Source organism: Sebastes umbrosus, chromosome 8 (assembly GCF_015220745.1).
Source record: "Sebastes umbrosus isolate fSebUmb1 chromosome 8, fSebUmb1.pri, whole genome shotgun sequence".
Lineage (NCBI taxonomy): Eukaryota > Metazoa > Chordata > Actinopteri > Perciformes > Sebastidae > Sebastes > Sebastes umbrosus.
Window position 1 is genome coordinate 32,314,570 of NC_051276.1, and position 22,167 is coordinate 32,336,736.

The window sequence follows — 22,167 nt, forward strand, 5'->3', positions numbered from 1 at the left end:
TTTGCAGTTCAACTAAACTACATCACAGAGCGATGCCTGCTTTGCCAAATGTATCCTCTAGTTAAATTTTTGCTCAGACATTTTTCTTTGCAAGGCTCAATTTAACTGTTGGAAGCTCTGACATCAGAGCAGCTGCAAAACAGCATTACATTCAAAGGCTAACTCCTAATTAGGGATGTAAGTTTTACAATCTGCACAACTGCACTGGCATCTTTAGCAGACGTTTCAGTCAGTCCACTCGTTCACAGGAAGCAATAATAAGCTATAAATACTGGATGTTTTTGGGTTGAGGTAAATCTATATATGGTACATGATATGGGATGTTTTCTTATGCGTTTTAGCTAGTTTAATAACTTTACTCACTCTGCAGGCAGTCGGCGTTCAGCAGCTCTTGGCATTTCTCGTGCACTTTGACACCGCACTCCGCACAGCGCATACCCTGCCGGGCGATGCCCCACAGCAGACCCTCGCACTCGTAGCAGTAGGTGGGCGTAGTGGCCGTCCAGACCTCAAAATTGTGTGGCGTGGTGCAGGAGATGGGGTAGATCAGAGACTGCAGGGTCTTCTTGTACACGTGGTTTTTCTGTTGGATTGAAGAAAGACAGGTTGAGGAGGTGTGGGACAGAGAAGCAGGAGGAGCGAAAAGGGCATGTGAGAATTATTTAAGAAGAAGAGAAAAAAAGAGACAACAGGGTGGAGAGTGATGAAGGAAAGTGTGGGATGAATTGTGAAAAAGGTGACAAGTACACAACAAGACAAAGGACAACAAGGTGAATGACACAAATACAACCAAGCACAGAGACGGGGTTGGCAGTGAGGAGGGCAGGAGAGGTAACACAAGCAAAACCAAGCATGAGGTAACAACAATAGAAAGCGAATGAATTAGTAACTATACAAGCTTCAATCATTTTCTTCCTGTACATGCTGATTTGGTGTTACTTTCAGAAAGATTTTTCTGCAGCATTGATGCAGGATATATTTATATATATATATATAAAATTCATAAAAGGATAATTTCAAGGTGGCTTCTGCTAAAATTATAAAGAGATGTGGTGCAGTGCTAATTTGTGTTTTTATAATTCTCGTCTTCTCTATTGATGAACTAAATTCTGCTGTTGTCCAGTGTAGGAGGAGAGTGGGAGGAGGTGAACACATCTCCACAGGATGAGAGGACACCTTGACTAGAAGCCCAGCTTCATTTGGTAAAAACTGAATTTGTATACGGGGTATGTGAGTTGTTATTATTATGTTTATTAGTATTTTTAGGGGTTCGAGCCCTGAAGGCGTGCGAAACCCTATTGTTTTCGTACTGATTTATTTATTTTTTCTTCAGAAATGTTTGTGCAAATTCCTGTGAGATGGTAAATCAGAGACATATGACATTTTCACCAATGATTGGAAGTTTCTGCTCATAAATATGACCCCAATCGACCTGTTAGGGGCGCCGTGATTAAAGGTCAAAGTTTTGAATTTTGAGAAGTCATAACTCCTACGCCATAAGTGTGATTTACACTAAACTTGCTACAGACATCCATCTCCGTTCACTCTACAAAAAAGCCTCTTGGACCACTGAAGTCAGCCTGACTAGATTTTTTGCCATTTCTAATTTTTTGAAAAACAATTTTTTGACATCTCCTAAACTAAACTAAACTACGATTTGTACTAAATTTTCTGAGGATCATAATTGGACGCAGCTCATGAAAAGTTATCAAAATTTATTACACGGCTTTGTTGAATACTCGATTCTGATTGGTCAATCACGGCGTTCTGCGGACTGTTATTTCTTTATAACAGACTGTTGCTATGTATAACAGACCGTTGCTATGGGCGCAGTTCTGACGTTGGAACCTTTTTGTGTCAAATTATTGATTTCTTAAGAAAGTAGCCGTGTAATAAGTGGGATAATGTACAGCTAGCGGGTCATTGTTGTGAAATAAATATCAATGCAATATCGCTCCACTCCGGGGTTTATTTCACAACAATGACCGTCTCGCTGTACATTATCCTTTACTTGTTGATATGTCATTGTGTTTTGAAGATATTGACAAATGAACGATACAAGGGCGTGTCAAAATACACCAAACTCTACAACCATTTGGTCAATCATCACAAGATTTACAGGACATGTCGACATAAGTATTGGGAACATACCCTGAAAGTTTCATTCAAATTGACCACTTGGCGCTACAAATGCAACTGATTTGGTCATAAATCAATAAGCGTCTGTCCAACAGTCATAAAACCTGGTAGTTATATTTAATGCAGGTGTTGGAAAGTGTCAAAGGTCTGGACCGATCTAAAACGGTTTGTGTTGGCTTGAACCCCAGAATCGCCGCTTGTGGCTATATTTCTTATAGTAAAAATCGTTAATAAAGTGGTATCATTAGGCGGGGCGATTGTTTTCTATAAGAAAAACAATTCCTTCTGTTGTGTTTTTCTGGTTTCACTCAATCTTCTTCTAACTGCTTTGACTTTTATTGATCTGACCTGTGTTGTTTCAATTGTTTGGGCCTTTTGAACTTTATTTTTCTGTCCTGTGCTTTTACCTCTGATTTACTTCCTTCTCCCTGTAAAGCATCCTGTAGCTTTATGAAAAAATTCCCACTATGGCAATATACTATTGTTATTGCCAGCGTTATTACGACTAAAAACGTATGGATGGATGGATGGCTTTCATTTTTTGGCTCCATATTTGCTCACATCTTTCCTGTTTTTCACAGGTTGTCAACTTGAGACTATCTGCTCAGTGTCTGTGTTCATGAGCTGGAACAAAATATTGCACATTTCTGTACACATGCTACTTCCATCTGTCAGCAAAATCTAATTATGGAACAGCTAACATTGTGCATATGGTATACACATCATAATATGTTCCTGTATTCAGTGTGTGCAACAACCATCTGTATGTATAATATGGTAATGTCAGTAAGTTACAAGGCCCCTACAGTATGCAGGCTCTGGATATATTTCTGTATACATGTTTGTGTGTGCTTTCACTGTTGTAGTAGAAGTAAATAGCATAATCTGAATGTAATATAATCAAATACAAAGGTCTTTTTTATACCAGGAGCAGATTCATTTGTGAGCATCGGGGCAAGAAACAATGTGAATATAAAAAATATCAACATAAGTATAAAAAATATTAAAAATAGAGTTTGACACATCTGCAAACAATGCATGAAGATTAGGTTACCTTAATTCCATTTCACTTTATATTTATTAATTAATCAAATGACCACAAACTAATACCCTCACAATGACGCTAGGGCCCTGGGGCAGTTTCCCACGTTATGCCTTGATATCTATAACCTTTCCGATCTATTGACATATACTGTTTAAACCATTTTTGCTCATCTATATGTACTGTATGTAAATGAGGTGGACAAAATATTAAGAACACCTTCACTATTATTATATAGTCCCACATCCAAATCTAGAGCCCACAAACCAGCCTGGTCTTCTAAAAATCACGTTCCCACACAACAAAACTGCATCAGTGGCCCTACGCTCCAAACTATGACACTCTAGGTGCCCCTTTAGTGTCAATTTTGGACGTGTCAAGAACAGCGTGTCAATATACACTCGCATATATAAAATAAACTTCTGTGTTCACACAGGACATACAGTTTCCGCTAGTTACATGCATACAGTCTCTTTTCAAAGTAAACTTCTTAAACTTTAATTATGCAACAAAACTACTTGGTTAGGTTTAGGAAAAGAATGTGGTTTGGGTTAAATATAAGTATGTTTCTTTCTTGCTCTTTATATAATGTCAGTAGCTCTGACCATCTAATAATGACGCGGATGGGTTTACATTTGATAGCCTAGTGAGTCCCATACAGACGCTAAAGGGTGCCTCAGTGTGTCGGTATCAGACGCAGAGGGGCACTGAACAAGCGTCGGTATTTGATGAGTTGGGAGTGAAAACAGGTTGCACAAATATGTTTCTAATCATAGTCAGTGAAAGTCTGCATAGGACTTTCACCCAGGAGACTGCTGTTTTTGTCCCTCGTGAAACTAAAAGTCAACGTTGACTTATTTTAATGTATGTCTGTAACTTAAATAACACACTTATTTAAAGCCAAACCATGATATTTTACTAAACATAACCAAGTCGTTTTGTTGCATTTTTGTTTTGTTTCAATTTATAACATTAACCATGTGTTTAAAACTGTTTAAAACAGCGACTATAATCTGTGAGAAAATATGTTTCCCTCGAAATGTAATTGAGAATGCAGTTTACTGTAGTTTTATGGGAATATAATTTAGTAGGAGACAGGGTTGCTACATAACATACCACAGAGCTGAGTCAACACAAAACTACAAAAGCTGTAAGCTCAAAGAAAACTGAACATCTAAGTATTTAGTGTTGTTTTTAACATTACTTTGAGCTGTGCAGGTGTTTTTTGTGTAAAGCAATGCAAACTTTCAATTCCCTCTGCAAATCCTCTGCAGAGCCCATGCTGTGCATTTTGTTTGACCTGCCTTTAATCTACGTATAAACATGACTCTGGTAAGCTGTACCTTTTACAAAAAAAAAGATGCTTTTTATGTTTTAGTATGCTCAGGATTCCCTTGTAGTGTAATTACACTGTATACATTATAGTCTTTTACATTTGTCAGTTGCTTTGTTCTCCACTGCTGCATTCAGTGACCTACTTTATCCACTTGAATAATTAATGTTTCACCCAATGTAATGTAATCACCAGCGTGACATGACACAGTACAGCAGGAGAGGCACAAAACAAACAATGATAAACAAACATCCAGTCAAGGAGGCCTTGCTGCTCCTGACTCCATTAAAACCTGGAGTTGACTCAGCAGAATTCAGAGCTCACAGTATATTGGATCCTCAACAAACAGATTAACAATACGGCTTCAGAGTAATGACAGCAGGAGTACAGCTGGTGCGTGTCTGTAAATATAAGTTTGTGTGGATCCCCGTTAGCTGGCATCGAGGTGACAGCAAGTACTCCTGTAGATAACTATTACATCATAGCTTCAGTATATATAAATGTGTGTGTTTGTGATTTGAATTTGGCAACTCACAAGCTCTTCGTCTTTCAGGGAGGTCCGCGTGGCCAGTGTGTGGGCGAGTCCAGCTTTCCTGGACTGTATCATAGACTGGAAACAAGAGAGAAGAGAGAAGCATCAGTGATAAACAGCCACAGAGAAAAAACAAAACAAACAAGGTAAAGAGAAAAGAGAAAAGAAAAAAGCCAAGCAAAACTCTCAGTTTAAAAATTCAGGAAATCAATTCTCCGTGCGATGTTTGGCTCTTTCAACTTTGAAGGTCGTGGAAACTTGCAAAGACAACACACACTTTTGTTCTCCTTCTCTGTTTGAACACACACTTTAGGAAACTCGTCACACATCTCTCCTCTATTCCCTACTTGAGGACAAACACACACGTTTGTATCACTACGCTTGTGAGGATCTTCACCGAATGTTTTCCAATTAGGACGTTTTTTTGGCGCAGCTACAGACGCTACTTCCATAGACTTAGTCTCATAAACACTTTAAAGGTGCTAAATTATAAATTCAGAGCATTAAGATAGCAGCAAACAGCTATTGTCTATGTAAAGCCTGAGCAGAGAATGAAGTCACTCTCTCTCTGTGTGTGGTGTAATCCAAGTTTCTCTGTGCTTTGTTGACATCACCGGCCGGCTACACATGCATTTTAGTGCATGTGTGTCCCAGTGAGCGTGCCCAACTGGCTAGTTAATCACTGCCACTCAGGTTCCCCGCCGGATTAGGCCTTTGCACACCAAGTCCGTATTTTTCGTCCGTTTAATAATAAATACGACCTCACCTTGTGTCAATCATGTTTACACACCGACTCAGTTATTAAAGCAGAATAAAATAACAAAACGCATCGGACTCAGCGTGCAATTCTTCTATGCGTAACGTTTTTTTACCTGATGGCGGATTTAAAAAACTCATATAAAAAAAACGGACTTGGTGTGCAAACACTTTTAGATCTGTCAACAGTGTTGCTGTTGGTTGCACTGTTAGCACCGATAGCACCGTTAGCACTGTTAGCTGCGAGCCACCAGCTCAGCCGCCTCCATGTTGAGAGCCATGTAGAGGCAATCCCTCAATCATAGATATGCTTTGAATTCTGTATTGAGCACCTTTAATATCGAATATTAAATTGAGCCTAACTGAAGCTCTATTGATAAAAGTTATGCATTAAAGGAATATACAGTATATAGGCTACATTTTGGGAAATATGCTTATTCCCTTTCTTGCCAAGAGTTACATGAGGAGATTGATACCACTCTCACCTATTTGTCAATTAAATATGAAGCTACAGCCTGTTAGCTTTGTTTAGCACAAAGACTGAAACCAGGGGGAAACAGTTAGCCTGGCTGTGTCTAAAGATAACAAAATGTGCCTACCAGCACCTCTAAAGACCACTGATTGAATTTATACCTTGTTTGTTTAATCCGTACGAACTATAAATCTTTAAAAGAAGAATTCGCAATTTTACGGTCAGTTATGTGCCGGACTGTTTCCTGGACCAGCATCTTCCTGGAGTTACCGCTGGTTGCCTGGCAACTGCTCAGAGCTAAGAAATAGTGTATGAGCTTTAGTGGTGATGCTATGTGGATTTCGTCAGCTACAGACACAGCCAGGCTAGCTGTTTCCCCTTGTTTCCAGTCTTTGTGCTAAGCTAAGCTTACCACCTGCTAGTGGCCTTATATCTAATGGACAAACATGAGTTTTATGGGTCTGCTCACCTAACTCTCCACTAGAAAATGAATATCCAGAATAGCCTAAATATCGAACTATTCTTTTAAGAAAAGCCTTCATTACAGTTTTCCTTTAACAGATTCCTATAATATTATGCCTATATGGTGTTTTATATAATATCTGTGGATCTGCGGATGTGGAGAGGAATTGCAACTTGCTGTTGCAGGATGTTTGGTCAGGATCCGGACAGCCTTTCATCATCTCCAGAGTAAACAAAATATTCAAGTTCAAATGCATTTTTCATCGTACAGCAGCACTTTAAAGCTGCGAGACACCTGAGACACGTCCTTGAAATAGCAGCACAGCTCAAAGAGACTCGGCTCACAGCATCTCACCGACGCATGCTGTCACTCATCATTAAGTTAAACTGATCACTGACATTTATTTGCTACAGCACTCTGTGATTCATCAGCTCACTACACATCTCTTCACTTTAAGAAACTGTATTTTAATGAAGTGCAACGAGTTGATAATGTATTTAGTCTAGTTTCATTTATTTTACATTATAAGAAGGAGGGCATTGAGTCACACACAACTCTGAAAATGTAAAGGATAACATATTGAAATCTAAGTGGTTGCACACACATAAAGTACCAGAAGTAGTTGTGCAATGACTGAAAAAAAAACAGCCTTAAAATCCTGTGCCCTGTGTCAGTGGCCTACGATAAACAAAGGATCCTCAGGGGCACACGGGGGGTGCAGCGGTAAAGTTTCCTGTTATCCAATGGATCGATTTCTGGCAGCAGCACCTCCAGTTTGGTTACACATTTCAGCAAACACAAGAGGCCAAAGGAGCCTGGTGAGGGGTCTTGTTGCTGCACTAGTGACTTTTATGGGTTTCACTTCCCATATGTTACGCCCTGCTAGTGGCACTCACTGCTGCTGGGTGAAATGAAGCGACTGTGGCTTTATTAAAAGACATCTGGATTGTCTCTGATCCCGATCCTGCAGAATGGCTCGATATATCCCTAACATGAACTCTATCCTTAAAGGGATAATTTGGGTGTTTTGAAGTGGGGTTGTATGAGGTACTTATCTATAGTCAGAGTATTACCAAAAGTAGATGATGGTCGGCACGCCCCCAGTTTGGAGAAACAGACAGGAGTACCAGCACGGGAGCAAAGCAACGTACTGCTGTGGACGGGGGCAGCAGTAAAGCGTATTTTAGACACCTAAAAAAATCAATATCAGTTTAAGTGTACACTATATTTAGAATATTTTCACCACTTCACCATGCTGTCAAACAGCCCTTTCCAACGGGGAACTGAAGCCAATGTATCCATCTATGCTCCCACCAGACTCCAATGAAAGTTATGGTCTACTTGCCTCGATCGGTTAGTTAGTTTGTGCTGTTGTGTGACTTTGGTGACTCCGAACTAACCAAAGTCACACAATAACACCAACAAACTAACCGGTCGAGGCAGCGGTAGATCAGCAACTCCTGTGTTCTGCGAGGTAAAATTAATGTTTTTGGCAATGGAGATGGGTTGCTTTGGCAAGAGCAAATATAATGGCCTCAGTTCCCCGTCAGAAACACAGACTGCATAGCTGTCTGACAGCATGGTAAAGTGGTGAAAATATTCTAAATATAGCGTACACTTAAACTGATATAGATTTTTTTAGGTGTCTAAAATCTGTCTTGCTGCTTCCCCCGTCCACAGCAGATCATTGCTTTGCTCCCGTGCTGCTTCTCCTGTCTGTTTCTCCAAACCAGGGTTGTGCCAACCGCCATCTACTGTAGGTAATACACTGACTAGTCATGACTAAGTCAAACAAGTTACACTAAGTCATGAAGTATGTAGTGAATGGACATCTATATCCACAGCGAATATGTCTGCTACTATAAGTTTTTCGATGTCTGGATTATTAGAAAAATCAGCAACTCTGACACCCTGACCTGACCTAAGCCGGGTTTGTGTCACAAATAAGAAGTCCAGTTTACAGGATAAAGTCAAATCATCAGGGCCATTTTGGCCAAACATACGACCACAGGGATTAAGAAACATATCACAGACCGTAGTGCTTAGTGAAGTGTTTCATCCCTCCAGATATGGCTCACTAGGAATTGTATATATTATTTTTACAATGCTAAAACTTAGAGCTCCAGATTATTTTAATACTTCGACAGTGAGTTTTCTCCTCATCCGTCCTGACAGCTACAAGACCACAGAAGAAGACATGCTATCACCTGACAAGAGAAGACCTCAGGGTACAGTAGCTGGACAGCATGGGTCTGAAAAATGTGCTGCTTGTCTGAACAATGAAGATATTGGACAACAAAATATGTGGTCATGTATTATGGACTGGGCGCTGTGCTCTGTTTGGGGGCAGCTTAAATTATTTGAAGTGACAAGAAAGCCTAAAACTCGCATTTTCAGAAGCAGGAGAAAATGTAATCACTGTTCTAAATTCATACGCTGGACACAAAAGTGCTGACCAACCTCGTGTGTGTAACCATAACAACAAACTCATGACACATATATACTGTTGACTTTAATCAAAACCAACAGATGCTCTAACGTTCTCTGCACATATGTTTCTATCTAGTTATGTGAGAACTTTTGATCCTTAAAATTATAAATGCAAACCACAAACCACTCTGTCCTGACCACACTTATTTATCTATATTTTCTTTGTTTAATTGTAGATTTTGTTGCTTTGTAACCTTTACTCTGTGTCGACATTTTAATGGAACTTTTGTCATTTCTTCTTTAGCTTCTTTTGGCTGTTATGGTTTTATCTCCAAATTGTCTCCATCTCATCTGCACAATTTTGTTCATCCTTCTCTTTATAATTTGTGTAATTTTTAGGGCTGTCGATTAAAATATTTAATAGCAATTAATCGCATGATTGTCGATAGTTAATCACAATTAATAGCAAATTAATCACACATTTTTTATTTGCTCAAAATGTACCTTAAAGGGAGATTTGTCAAGAATGTAATACTCTTATCAACATGGGAGTGGACAAATATGTTGCTTTATGCAAATGTATGTATATATTTGTTATTGGAAATCAATTAAAAACACAAAACAATTAAAGATATTGTCCAGAAACCCTCACAGGTACTGCATTTAGCATAAAACAATATGCTCAAATCATAACATGGCAAACTGCAGCCCAACAGGCAACAACAGCTGTCAGTGTGTCAGTGTGCTGACTTGACTATGACTTGCCCCAAACTGCATGTGATTATCATAAAGTGGGGATGTCTGTAAAGGGGAGACTCGTAAGTTTAAGCGCAAGTTTGGAGTGCTATTTAGCCTCCTTCACGACAAGCTAGTATGACGTGGTTGGTATCAAAAACTGACCCTCCTACAAACTAAATATCGCAAATTGCGTTAAAGAAATTAGTAGCGTTAAAACGCGCTATTGCTTTGTTAACTTTGACAGCCCTAGTAAGTTTCTGACTTAACAAAGTTGAACTAGATTGTCTGGGAGCCTTTATATCTCTTCAAACCTAGCGGGAGCTTTTTCCCTCAGACTTCTACTGCTGAGATTGTGACCTTCACTCCGGAGGACCAATGTCAAATCAAAGGGGACAAGTTTCTTTAATCAGATGAGTCAAGTTTCTCTGATCTCAGCGAGGGAATATTCACGGCTCTAACCACTCAGCCGGTGGATGTACGTCCCTGAAGTACTTCAAAGTCAATGTAGGACGAAAAGGGAGAACGGCACAATTTGCAATAACAATTATCAGCATTTGCTTGATTAGAGAAGCAGGTGTGTTATGTTATAAAGTGGAGATGTTGACTTGATGAATCCAAGCAAGACAACCCTGTTAATTAAAGGACTTGTAGTTAAAAACAGCAATCAGAGAAGAAGCCTCTCTGAGCATCAGTCGGCTGAGTAAGGAATTGATTTCTCTTGTGTTTGTCTGAACGTTTTGAAATATGGCTGAACAATGACTGATATTTGTATGTGTGCATGGTCATACCAATGCACATACAGTAAGATATCTTCACACAGAGCACATCGAAATGCTTCGCTACGATCAGGACCATTAGAGAGTCTGCAACAAAGCCCATTAAAAGCAGCGAAACACAGCATCTGAAATCTCACTCCTCTCTTTACTCACCATAGCCTGAGGGGCCGACGAAGGGAGGCGGGCAACATGAGCAAGGAAAAGAGAACAAGAAGAAAGAAAAGGTTAGAGACAAACAAGCAGGTTCCCCTCTGAGAGGATCAGCAGCGTTCACCTCGAATCCAGCTATTCAGTGCTACCAAACAAATTATTGCACCGCGGGTGTCACCGCAGAGATGCACCTTCATACATTTTACCCTGCAAGTAATCATTCCTGAAGGATCAAATTAGCTGATGGTAACATGTCAGACTCTGGTGTCACTCAGACTGCTTGTTAACATGACTCTTTTTGTCTCTGCTACTTCCAGTGCTGATGTAAAAGTCAACAGGCAATTAAAGCTGAAATCAATAAGCAAAAGTGGCCGAGCATCTGGTGCACAGCAGTTGCAAAGAGAAACAAAAACTAACAGGGTACATATACTGTAGGCAATCCAGCAGCATGAGGAACCAACACATGTACATTTTGTTACTAGTAAATTAAACAAATTAAACATTTTCTCTGTTACAGTTTGATCAAACTAAATGAATAAAGGTTGAAGTTTTTGAGTGTCAAATGTCACCAACAGTTTTTAATCAGTTTGGTGAGTAATGCAGGGATTTGTGAACATCTTTCATATTGTGTTGCTTGTATTCAGTAAAATATATGACCAACTAACCAGGTAACCTGACTGTAAATATATTACATACTGAAGGGATGTAATGTTAGACAGTATTGGCGCTGTGAACCTGACAGGTGCAGCATGACAAACCTGGTATTTAAGGAGGGCATCTCCACCCACAGTGGCTCATTAGTCATGTTTACCAACTGACACATTTTCAATATAAACCTACACACCACATAAATAAAATTAATTCATGTTTTCATGTTCTCAGATTTTCAGGGAAAGTATGCAACATACACAAGACTTTCTTGACTGCGCCAGTAATTAGTGACTTAAAATGATTTTAGTTATGCTCAAATATTAAACACATCTCGTGTTTGGAAGACTTGATTGTGTGTTGTTTATTCTGTATACCAGTAACTCAATCTGAATAGATAACTTTAGCATTTAGGAGCAGGGAGCTGCTGTGAAACACCCGGGGAGCAACTTGGGGGTTCGGTGTTTCGCTCAAGGACACTTCGACATGCAGACAGTAGGAACCGGGAATCGAACCGCCAATCGTGACACGCTCTAAACACCGAGCCACCGACCTGGTCGCACAAAAATCCGTATGAATGATACGATAAAGCGCAAGGCAAAAGCGTGTAATAAGAACGCCTTTCTTGCTTTAGGCGAGTCATTTGTACGCAATGTAGTCTGTACTGACTGCAATGTAAATGCATCAGGGTCCAACAAACACAGGACTTTCAACCAAGAGACCCGTGTTCAAGACCAGTGTGTAGTTTGGTAAGTTACCTTAGGGACGTTAGTGACATGTTTTCCATAGGTATTGTACTTAGTTTACGTACTTATTTTAAGACCATCCATGACGTTTTTTCTAACCCTAAGCGAGTGGTTTTGTTGCCCCCTGATGTCTTTGCTTGTACTCATATTTTCTCTCGACTCAGTCAGTGTTGACCATTGTTTTGAATTTGTTTTTTTGCCCCAATTTTTCAATTTAACCCCAAAAAATCCTGAGTCTGACCTTGTTTAGTTTAAAGGTCCAGTGTGTGGGATCTGGTGGTATCTAGCAGTGAGTTGAGGAGATTGCAACCAACTGAAGCCTCCCCCGTGTGCCAAAGAGTGTTGGAGAGCTACTGTGGTCGACGCGAAAACGCGAATGGCCCACTCAAGAGCAATTTGGAGCAGAACCAGTGCGTAGAGTGCGTGTGTACGTGGGAAGTGAGTGGTGAAGCAAGAGAGAGAGAGAGCGGCGGTGATGGGAGTGAGTAACGTTATCGAAAAGTTAACAGTGTTTGGTTTGTCCGTTCTGGGCTACTGTAGAAACATAGCGGTGCAACATGGCGGACTTCGTGAAGAGGACCCGCTCCCGGTGTAGATATAAACGGCTTATTCTAAGGTAACGAAAACACAACAACTGTTATTATTCAGGTGAATATACACTAAAGAAAACATACTTATTAATGTTATATTCCATTTCTGCCAATACACACTGGTCCTTTAAGGCGTGAAAAAAGTCAAGGTTCTGTGAAGGTCTAGATTCATGTGTCAGGAGACAGTCGTTGAGTGATGTGTACTCACCAGTTCACTAACAAGGGGAATGGGCCTCCTCTTGCGGAGGTCCGGCATGCTGTCAATGCCAAACGGTGTGTTTCCCCTACACACACAAACACAAACAAATACCAAAATGCACTAATCAATATTTAAATAAAGAAGATCCAGGTGCAAACACTGCATCAGATAATCAAATCCTCTCGTTCACACAAAGACACAAACACACACACCAAAAAGTGTTTACTGACCCTGGCTTGGCCCACGGGTGCTTGCTGGGGTCACCATCTTGATCTCGGCTCTGAAATAGAATGTCAAAGGTCACGGATTTAGTCATTTTGAAGGCTGACAGACTTTATTGGTTTCATGATTTCATGACACTGTAGCATGCACAAGCACAAGAGAAAGTGAGAAAGGAGAAAAACAGGAGAGAAGCAGTGGGACTGAATTGAGTTGGTTGAGTTTCAGCTTTGCATGCCAAAGAGGGCATTTCAATCAATCATATAGTATATATATGATATATATACATATATACATATATGAGCTTCATAAATCTGGTTTCACCTTGTAAAGTAAACACCCACCAAACCGTACATGCTTCCAGTAAACGTACATCGAATATCGACTTTTTGCTTCCTAACAGCGTGTTGTTTTTGTCTGACAGCTAGTAAAGAAAATACCACAGCGAAAGTAACAAAACATGTTAATATATCAGCCTGACAGACTCCACATCAATATCATTTTTCATCAATATTGTGTCTTAATCAATACTGACATATTCCTGTATGGCATTTTTATATTTACGACAGGAACAGCAAATGTTCTTAATAGGACACAGATGCATTGAGGCGGACATCTCGTAAAAGCTATTTCATTAGCTTTGAATTGAAACGCAGTATTTTCAGGATTAAGTGAGCATTTTCCAGAAACTGACATAAAGCAATAAAAACACAATAAAAATTCAATTAAGAGAGACACTGACATGATTAAATGTCCAAAGGATATATATATATATAAAAAAATACAGAAAGAACGGTAGAGAAACCACAAAAGAGGTAACCTGATCTCCTTCGTGACTTCCATCTGTAAAACAGCATAAGAGAAAAAAGAAACACAGTCATGGTCTAGTTTGACTCATCATGCGAAATAACAAGACACACCCTGTATTATTAATTTTCTTAGAAATGCTTGGATAATGTTAAAAGCAGCTGCGCCACTGAGTTTCCAGAAAGAAGAGGGTCTGAGGTCATAAATGTTTCATTAACATGTATAATTTATCATGAAAATGACTCTTAATATTTCCCCTTCTCCTTCGTCCTTAATGTCAGGCTCGCTTCCCAAGGAGATAATTGATGTTTTCTAATATAGCAAATGGCTACTGCTGGAGCCTTTGGAGAGGAGTAAGGGGACTCGTGAGTGGCAGGTGATACATTACTCTCAAGAGGGAAGAACATTATAGTATCAGCAGAGACCGTTTGGTGCAGTAAATACCTAAGGGACCTTTAAGTGCGGGGGCTTATTCATAACCGCTGGGTGAACGTACCCAAAGAGGATACTGACAGTTATCCTTTTATCAATATACACACAGACCAGGGAGCGACAGATCAAAGAGTTTCGGCAGCAGTGAGAGGCTCTGATGACAAAAAGGTGGGGTGGAAAACAAACGCTTTTGAGCAAAGAGGTCAATACTTTTATGATCACTAGAAGTTAAATGACATATATTAATTTCAACATGAAAAGAGTCACTTGAATGAATTAAAATGCAAAAAACAATAAACAATAATCTTTTACCCTGAGGGCAGTTTGATGCTTGCCTGTGTCCGTCAGATTTTCACTGCACGATTATCGTGGCCAAAAGAATTCACAATAACGACATTATCGCTATATCTATAGTATTTTTTGTCTCTTTTTTGGCAAATGAATTACACTCAAAATACGAGTTAAGGGAGGTGGAGAGAGTCTGTAACCATAACTGTACATATGGAATGATTTAAGAGGCCCTGGATTATTTACACAACATTATCATGTGTATTATTAACATGATATCGATATATAATTTTTTAAATATCACTTTATCATCAATACCGGTATACTGCGACACCCCTGGTCCTTTGAATCCGCCGACTCCACTGCTTTATCTGGCATCATGATTTGAAACAGTGATTTCTTGGTTGAAAAGCAGTCGATCCAATGAGCGCCTCAGGGGGACTAACGATTAGCCAATCAGTGCCATGGCGGGGCTAACGCTGTCGTCAAGCTATTACGGCGTTTGCATCGTAGTTTGTTTTTACTTCGCTCCACTCTTAAAACCTCAGCAAAACCAGGATGTTGGCATGGGTATGCATCAGTGTGGACTCACATATTATGTTAGATAGAGGCGGATACGTTGGTCTCTAGTGATTGGTTAGGGAAAATCTAATCCCCCTCCCCCACGGAAATCGGTAAGCGTTGAGGCAATGTCAGACTGAAGATGGAAATGGAGTGTAACGCGTTGACAATTATGTCTGATATCAGGCACGTTTAAAGGATGAAAAGTGGGAATGACTCATGCAAAAACAAAGAAAGATTTACTGTAAGCTTACTTATCTTTAGATCTGTGACTCATAACTAATAAATGACTCATTTACTGAAATTAAAAAAAGCATGTGAGGAAACTAAAGATGATCCCAACTTAAAATCCAACAATGACTACCTGGTTCGAAGTCTTCCTGAGAGAAGGAGGACATAGTTATACTGGTCAGGTTGCGCCGGGACTCCCTTTTCTCCCGCAGAATCTGCTGGAAGGTCCTCAGGCACTTTAGCCTGCGTTCATCCATTTGGCTTATATCCAAGGGTGGCTCTGCTGCATCTCCTTCTGGAGCCACAGTGTCTGTGGCGGGTTGCTGTGGCAGTGGTACCTCAGGTTCTCCCTGCTCCTCCAGTGCTGCAGGTTCTTCAGCCGAAAGGGAGGCCGAGAGGGATTCTGCAGTGGTGCATTGCGAAAGCTGGGCTTTAACGGTCAGATCTGCAGGGCCATTTGCAGGACCTTCTGCAGGTTGTTCTGTAAGGCCATAAGGTGGAGGCAGTATTGAAGTGCTACTGGAAATTGGGTCAGGGCAGACTGAAAGTTCTTCTGGGAATCGGGGGATCTTGTCCGAACAAGGAGGGTGTTGGCAAGTGTCTGTAGACTCCAATGTAAGGCTTTTGTTGGCTTCTTCAAGAATAGGCTCCACAGGGAAAAGATCGGATTTGTCTAGAGTATTGTGTCTACTCAATTTCCCAACAGCACTACTACTATCAACCACATCTCCTTTCAGGGTTTCGCCACATGTTGGTTCAAATTGTGCCTCATAGCATAGAGGTTTCGAAGGCAACTCAGCTGTAGGCAGGTCAGAAGGCATTGATATTTCAAAGTCTGATTCCTCTCCAGGATACTGGGCTCCAGGTACATCAATTTTGCGCAATGCTCCCCGCAAGGCAGAGCTAAAATCAAGTACAGCTCGGCCAATGCGCTTGACATTGAAACCACCAGCTTGGACATCTGCACTGTAAGAGCGAGGGAGTCGGTTTTCTAAGCTTTGCTTAGTGCCTCCAGTCTCTTGGATGAATGGCCTATCCACATCAGCTACACTGGTACATAAGGATGCCTCAGTCCATGTCACTGCTGAAGACTCTTCGTAGGCTAAATAAGTTTCCTGATAACTATCGACATGACAGTCTGTCGTGTAGCTTAGGTCATTTGATTGGCCATAGTCAAATCCCTCTGCTTCTCCATCATGCCCATCAACTGAATGGTAACCAGAACTTTGAGGGTAGGAAAAATCAGCAGCACATTCATATCCCACAGTGGGCTTTTCAAGGCTGGTATCTGTTGGAACATTAATCCCAGACTGGGTTTGAGGCCTTCTCCTCCGTGACTGCCACTCCTCCCTGCTAGAAGTGCTGGCAGGTGAGTTGTAATGTTTCCCAGAGTGACGAGAGAGATGTTCTGAGCTTTCAGTGGAGATTTGTCCCGGTGTACAATATCCTCCTGCACCTCTGTAGTGATCCCAGCTACCAGCTCCTTCACAGTAAAGAGGGTTTTCAATTTCATGCTCGTCCAGACTTCTGCCCCTGCGGTAGGAAGATTCCCTGTGCCACGCAGATTCCTCAGAGGCACTGTGTGGTGGTCCAGTGTTGGTCCAATGTTCCTCCCCATCATCAGCTCTTTGCTGCTTCCTTCCATGACTAGATGATGGTCTCTCTAGGTCTGACTCACTATGACCAGAAGACAAAGAGCTGGTGCTTGGATAGTCTTGGCCATCCTGCTTATCGAAGTAGCCAAAGGTGAGCTTTCTTGCTACCGCACCTACTGGGATATCCGAACTATGGTCAGAGGTATCCTCTGGTTCCTCCTGTTCCTGATTATCCACTGATTCAGCAATTGGGGACACAGCAGACTCTTCTGCTCTTGATAGCAGTAATCCTCCATGAATGCTATGACGCTCATTGCAGACTTGGGGGAAAAGATTTGAAGCAGACTTTGGCATTGCACTCCCTAAACTGCCATAAGCACTAGCGGGCCTTCTGCGGGAGGATGGTCCATCTTTGCACCCTCCCCCCGACCAGGTACCTGCGTGTACCCCTGAACCAGCCTTGTTGCTAGAACGGATGCCCTCAATCTCCATCAATACAGCGTCTACACAAGATGACACTTCTTCAACTGACCCTCGAACTGAGGTCAGGTAATCCCTAAGGTCGGAGATTTCCTCCTGGATCTTGTTAATCCCCCTCAGCTCTTTAAGAATGTGCTCAATGATAGCACTTGATTCTTCCTCTTTATCTTCGTCCTCTTCCAGCAACGTACCTGGCAGAGCTCTGTTGAAGTTGTAATCCACACAGTCACCAGCAGAAAAGGGTCTCTTTTGCCGAATACGCGGTGAAGGAAAATCCGCCCTGGCTGCTCCTGCAAATTTGGTACCATTCATGTCTGGGCCTATTGGACTGTAGTGCGGGGGTTGCATCGGCTCAGGATCTGCCCGAATGTCACCCTCGAAGGAGATTCGTTTCATATTTGCAGGGGATCTGCAGCTTTTATGCTGCAAAGTGCAGGGTATTCTTATACATCCTTCTCTGTTCAACTCCACCTCTCCTACACATGGCGGCCCCGGAGCTACTCCATGTCCTTTACCGTTTGACACTTTTGGAGAATAGTCCTCAGTCCTGGAGCTATCCTTTGGATATCTGCTTCTGTGCTCCTTTCTGCCCTCCTGTGTTCCCCCCTCTTCCTCGTCCTCAATACCTCCATAGTAGAAGGGGGATTCTGGGACATGGTGCTCTGCAGACCCTTGCAAGAGACGATGTATTTTACCCCGAATGACCAGTGCTACCCTGGGGTTTGGAGCCCTCTTTTTGGGTGAATGGACTTTTGCCTTTGTGCCTCCTTTAGGGGCAACGCCTGCTCCATGTTGACCATTGAAGCGATTCCTGGAGAACATATTCTCAAGAGAGCAGCCTGTCCTCATCTAGTTTCCCACATTGTCGGTGGGAGTTACAATCAAAATGCTCACGGTATCATAGTTCATTAATCAAGCCTGTTGGAAGCTTATTAAATCCAAACACTCAATGTCAGTGGTCCATGACTAAAATGGGGAGACAAAGATAAAATACATGTAAACATCCAAGTCGATTGAAAAGTGCGGAAAAGAAGAAGACATTTGAGGAATCTTTTTTTTTTTAATGAAGATAAACTTTTTCGCCATAATCGAAGGAACAGAAATATCCTGCTCAGATCTAATATGTCAACTTTAAATGTATAAAATCAAATAAAATATTGTGTACATAAGGAAACACTGGGACATAGTAGCTTGTGCAATCATTCACGCAATACATAGAACACAATAGTGAGTAAGTGCTGTATTCCCAAACACATTTCCTCTCATTGCCCTAAAAGCAGAAGTGACAAACTTTATGTATAATTTGATAATATGAATGTCTGATATGATACATGTTGTTATCCATGCTAATCCAGGGAGCTTGCAGTTTGTGTTAGTGAATATAAAATTTAGATATTTTCAATGTCACTACTACACACTGACCATATCAGAGCAGACTGACCATATTAGTTTAATCTGAATACCAAAGTTACCCATGCTGAACATCAAAATGATAGTTCTGGATGGTTCTATTATTTGTTACGTTAATGCTGAATGTCCAGATAATGAGTATTTGAGTTTACAGAGGAGGAATGACCAGCACATGTCTTGTGGGTTTGTACCAGTGGGCAACCTCCAGTTCTGAAAAGTGAAACCGATGCAGAAGTGCCTTAAACTTGCATTCTTTCTAATGGCCAGGAGGGGGCGACTGATTGAATAGAAGTCTATGAGAAAATGAGACTACTTCTCACTTGATTTTTTACCTCAGTAAACATTGTAAACATGAGTTTATGGTCTCAATCGCTAGTTTCAAGTCTTCTTCAATACAGCATGATGTTCATTTAGTAAATTATGGTCCCATTTAGAGTCAAATGGACCGTAAAGCAGGGGATGCTTTAGGGTGGGGCTACCTTGTGATTGACAGGTTGCTACCACGCCGGTTTTGGAGTTGTCCGTGTTTTCGTCTTACAACTTTAACCCTTTCACAGTGTGTTTTCAGTTCATGAAAGTTAACTGTAATACTTTTGGCGCCTAAATATGTCTTATTCAGCCTTCGGTTGTACTTAGTTCCACCCTCTCGTGTTACTTCTGGTTGCAAAAACCGAGATGGCGACAGTCAAAATGCCAAACTTGAGGCTTCAAAACAGCAGTCCACATACCAATAGGTGACGTCACGGTGACTACGTCCACTTCTTATATACAGTCTATGGTTTGTACAGAGACAGATTTTGACCTATAACCCTCACACGATAGGCTTAATTGTATTAATTGATGAACTTATTGATCAGTGTCACACTATCTTGAACCAGAAGTTATGTCTAAAACAGTTCACTGTGATTGGGCCAAAAGCAAATGTCAAAGCCAAAATCACACCGGGGATCCTGCTCTTTGTAAAAAGAAAACAGTAGCAATATATCAATGGTCACTCTCACAGTGGACATAAAAAAGTAATGAGCCAGTGTTTACCAGCTTTAAAGATGCATTCAAAGGCTTTTCACGTTTTTCTTTGTGATTTATTTGTTGTTTAACCTTTGAACGTTAATAATAAACATCTCTTTTCATGAAAACACTCCGAGCATAAGGTGGTCTTTGCCTTTCCTCTTGATGAATGTTACTGTGTAAGCAGGCTATATTAGAATAGGGTAATTACTTGAGGTGACATTAATTGGAAAAAAATGAAGACTTATTATAGAGGTTTTGAGCACTTGTTCTACACATTATTTTACTACTGAAAAATGGTGGTTATCAATGATATTTTTATTAAACAAGGAACAATATGAATGGGTGCAACTACTAGCAAGGGTGCAGTGAAGGAAACTTTACAAAACTGTGTGTTTAGTGATGATGATGGAGAGCGCTGAATTAGGGAGATTTGAAGCTATAAATTAGAGACTATTACGAGGGGAATATGTGAGGACAGACATGGGTAATTTCAGTGTCAATAAGCACAGCAGAGAACCGTATCTGCTGGAGCTACAACTTGATTTAGAAAAAGCCAACTGACACAGATCCTTGCTGAGCTCACAGACAGATAGACAAATTGTCAAAACGAGCATTGCGCTCTCAAAACCTGAGAGACCAGTGGAAACAAGTTGTGGCTAAAATGCTTCAGAATTTATACCCTGTGTAGCTATCTGTTTTGCCATGGGTTAGGTGAATACAGTATACAATAGAAATCCTAGCCGGGATGATGTAAAATATCACTGAGGCTGTATCATATTAGGGCTGCAACGAACCATCATTTCCAAGCTGACGTGTCTTGTTTTGTATGACTAACAGTCCAACGCTTAAAGATATTGAATTAATTATCATACCAACCGGTTCTCACTGCCATCTCGTCAAACACCGTACTTTCAACTAACTCCAATGTAAACGCAGCCGCGGCATTATTTGACGGTTGGAGCAAGTGACGTCGTATTAATAGTGTGAGAGTCCGCTAAGGGCGGGTGGAAGGGGTGGTCTATGGGTCAAACAAGCACAAGGCTTTCAACCAGTAGACCGCTGTGTTTCTGTCCCATGTGAAATTAAAAGTAACAATGACTTATTTTGTCACGTCAGTCTTTAGTCTTGTGACTCGTTGCCATCCTCGATCCGGTGAGTCCCGTGAGTTGTTAGTAGAAGTTAACGTCAACCACGACCATTTCCTAACCCTAACTAAGTGGTTGCGTTGCCTAAACCTAACTTCCTGTGAAAATGGAAGTGTATTTTGAAAGGACACTATACATGTAACAAGCGTATTTTGACACACCGTCCCTGGACCGTCCAAAAGTAACGCAAGAGGGGTACCCTGTGCCTCGGTCTCCGATGCTGAGGGGCACTGACCAAGCGGCGGTGTTTGACGAGTTGGGAGAGAGAATGTGTTGATCGTACGAAAGAAAGAAAAGCAGCAAATCCTCTCAAATGAGGAGCTGCATTTTAGTATTTTTAGTTGAAAAATCATTGAAACAATTATTCAATTATCAAAATAGTTGACAATTAATTTTCTGATGATCGACAAATTGAGTAATCAAGTAATAGCAGTGCAGGGCAAAGCCCCAGTATACTTTACCGTATAACTCCAAATAAAGTGTTTAGAAAATTCTGTTTATCTTTCTAAAGGAATATGTTGTTTGGTAAACACAAACTTTCACACACATAAAGTAAAACCAATATGAGAAAAGCCTTACATCCCCCTCTCCCCCTCTAAATCACATCCCCTTTCCACTAGTTTGTTGTTATTGCTTGTAAAAATGTTATCTACTTCTTTCCTTCGCTCATATTGTTTTTAAATTGATTATCCAGGCACTGGACTCTCTCCTATGTGATCTCTCTGTGGTCACAGAGGAACTGTAAATCTGACCCTTGCACTTTTTAATATTGGCTGTCTATAATGTTGATTACCAAGACTGACACCTGCTTTTTATACGTCTCTTTGGTCAGGAGCCAAAACTAAATGTCTTCAATTCAAATGTGATGTTAATTATCAGACTCTTGAAAACAGAAGCAATCTGAAATATGGTTTTCATACTATTTTAAAGCCAAGGACTAAGTGGATGTATGTTATACCACAGCCAAAATTTTG

General features: G+C 40.8%; 1 protein-coding gene across 6 annotated transcripts in view; it reads right to left on the bottom strand.

Moving 5' to 3' along the window:
• Positions 1-22,167, bottom strand: part of LOC119492936 (protein unc-13 homolog B-like) — a 199,330-nt gene that overhangs the window by 73,712 nt on the left and 103,451 nt on the right. For all 6 annotated transcript variants that reach the window (XM_037777840.1, XM_037777844.1, XM_037777841.1 and 3 more), the window contains 5 exons: positions 13,245-13,294; positions 13,024-13,099; positions 10,835-10,840; positions 5,050-5,124; positions 364-583 (listed from right to left, as the gene is read on the bottom strand). In XM_037777840.1, the coding sequence (XP_037633768.1) occupies positions 364-583; positions 5,050-5,124; positions 10,835-10,840; positions 13,024-13,099; positions 13,245-13,294 (427 nt within the window). The remainder of the gene's footprint in view (positions 1-363; positions 584-5,049; positions 5,125-10,834; positions 10,841-13,023; positions 13,100-13,244; positions 13,295-22,167) is intronic.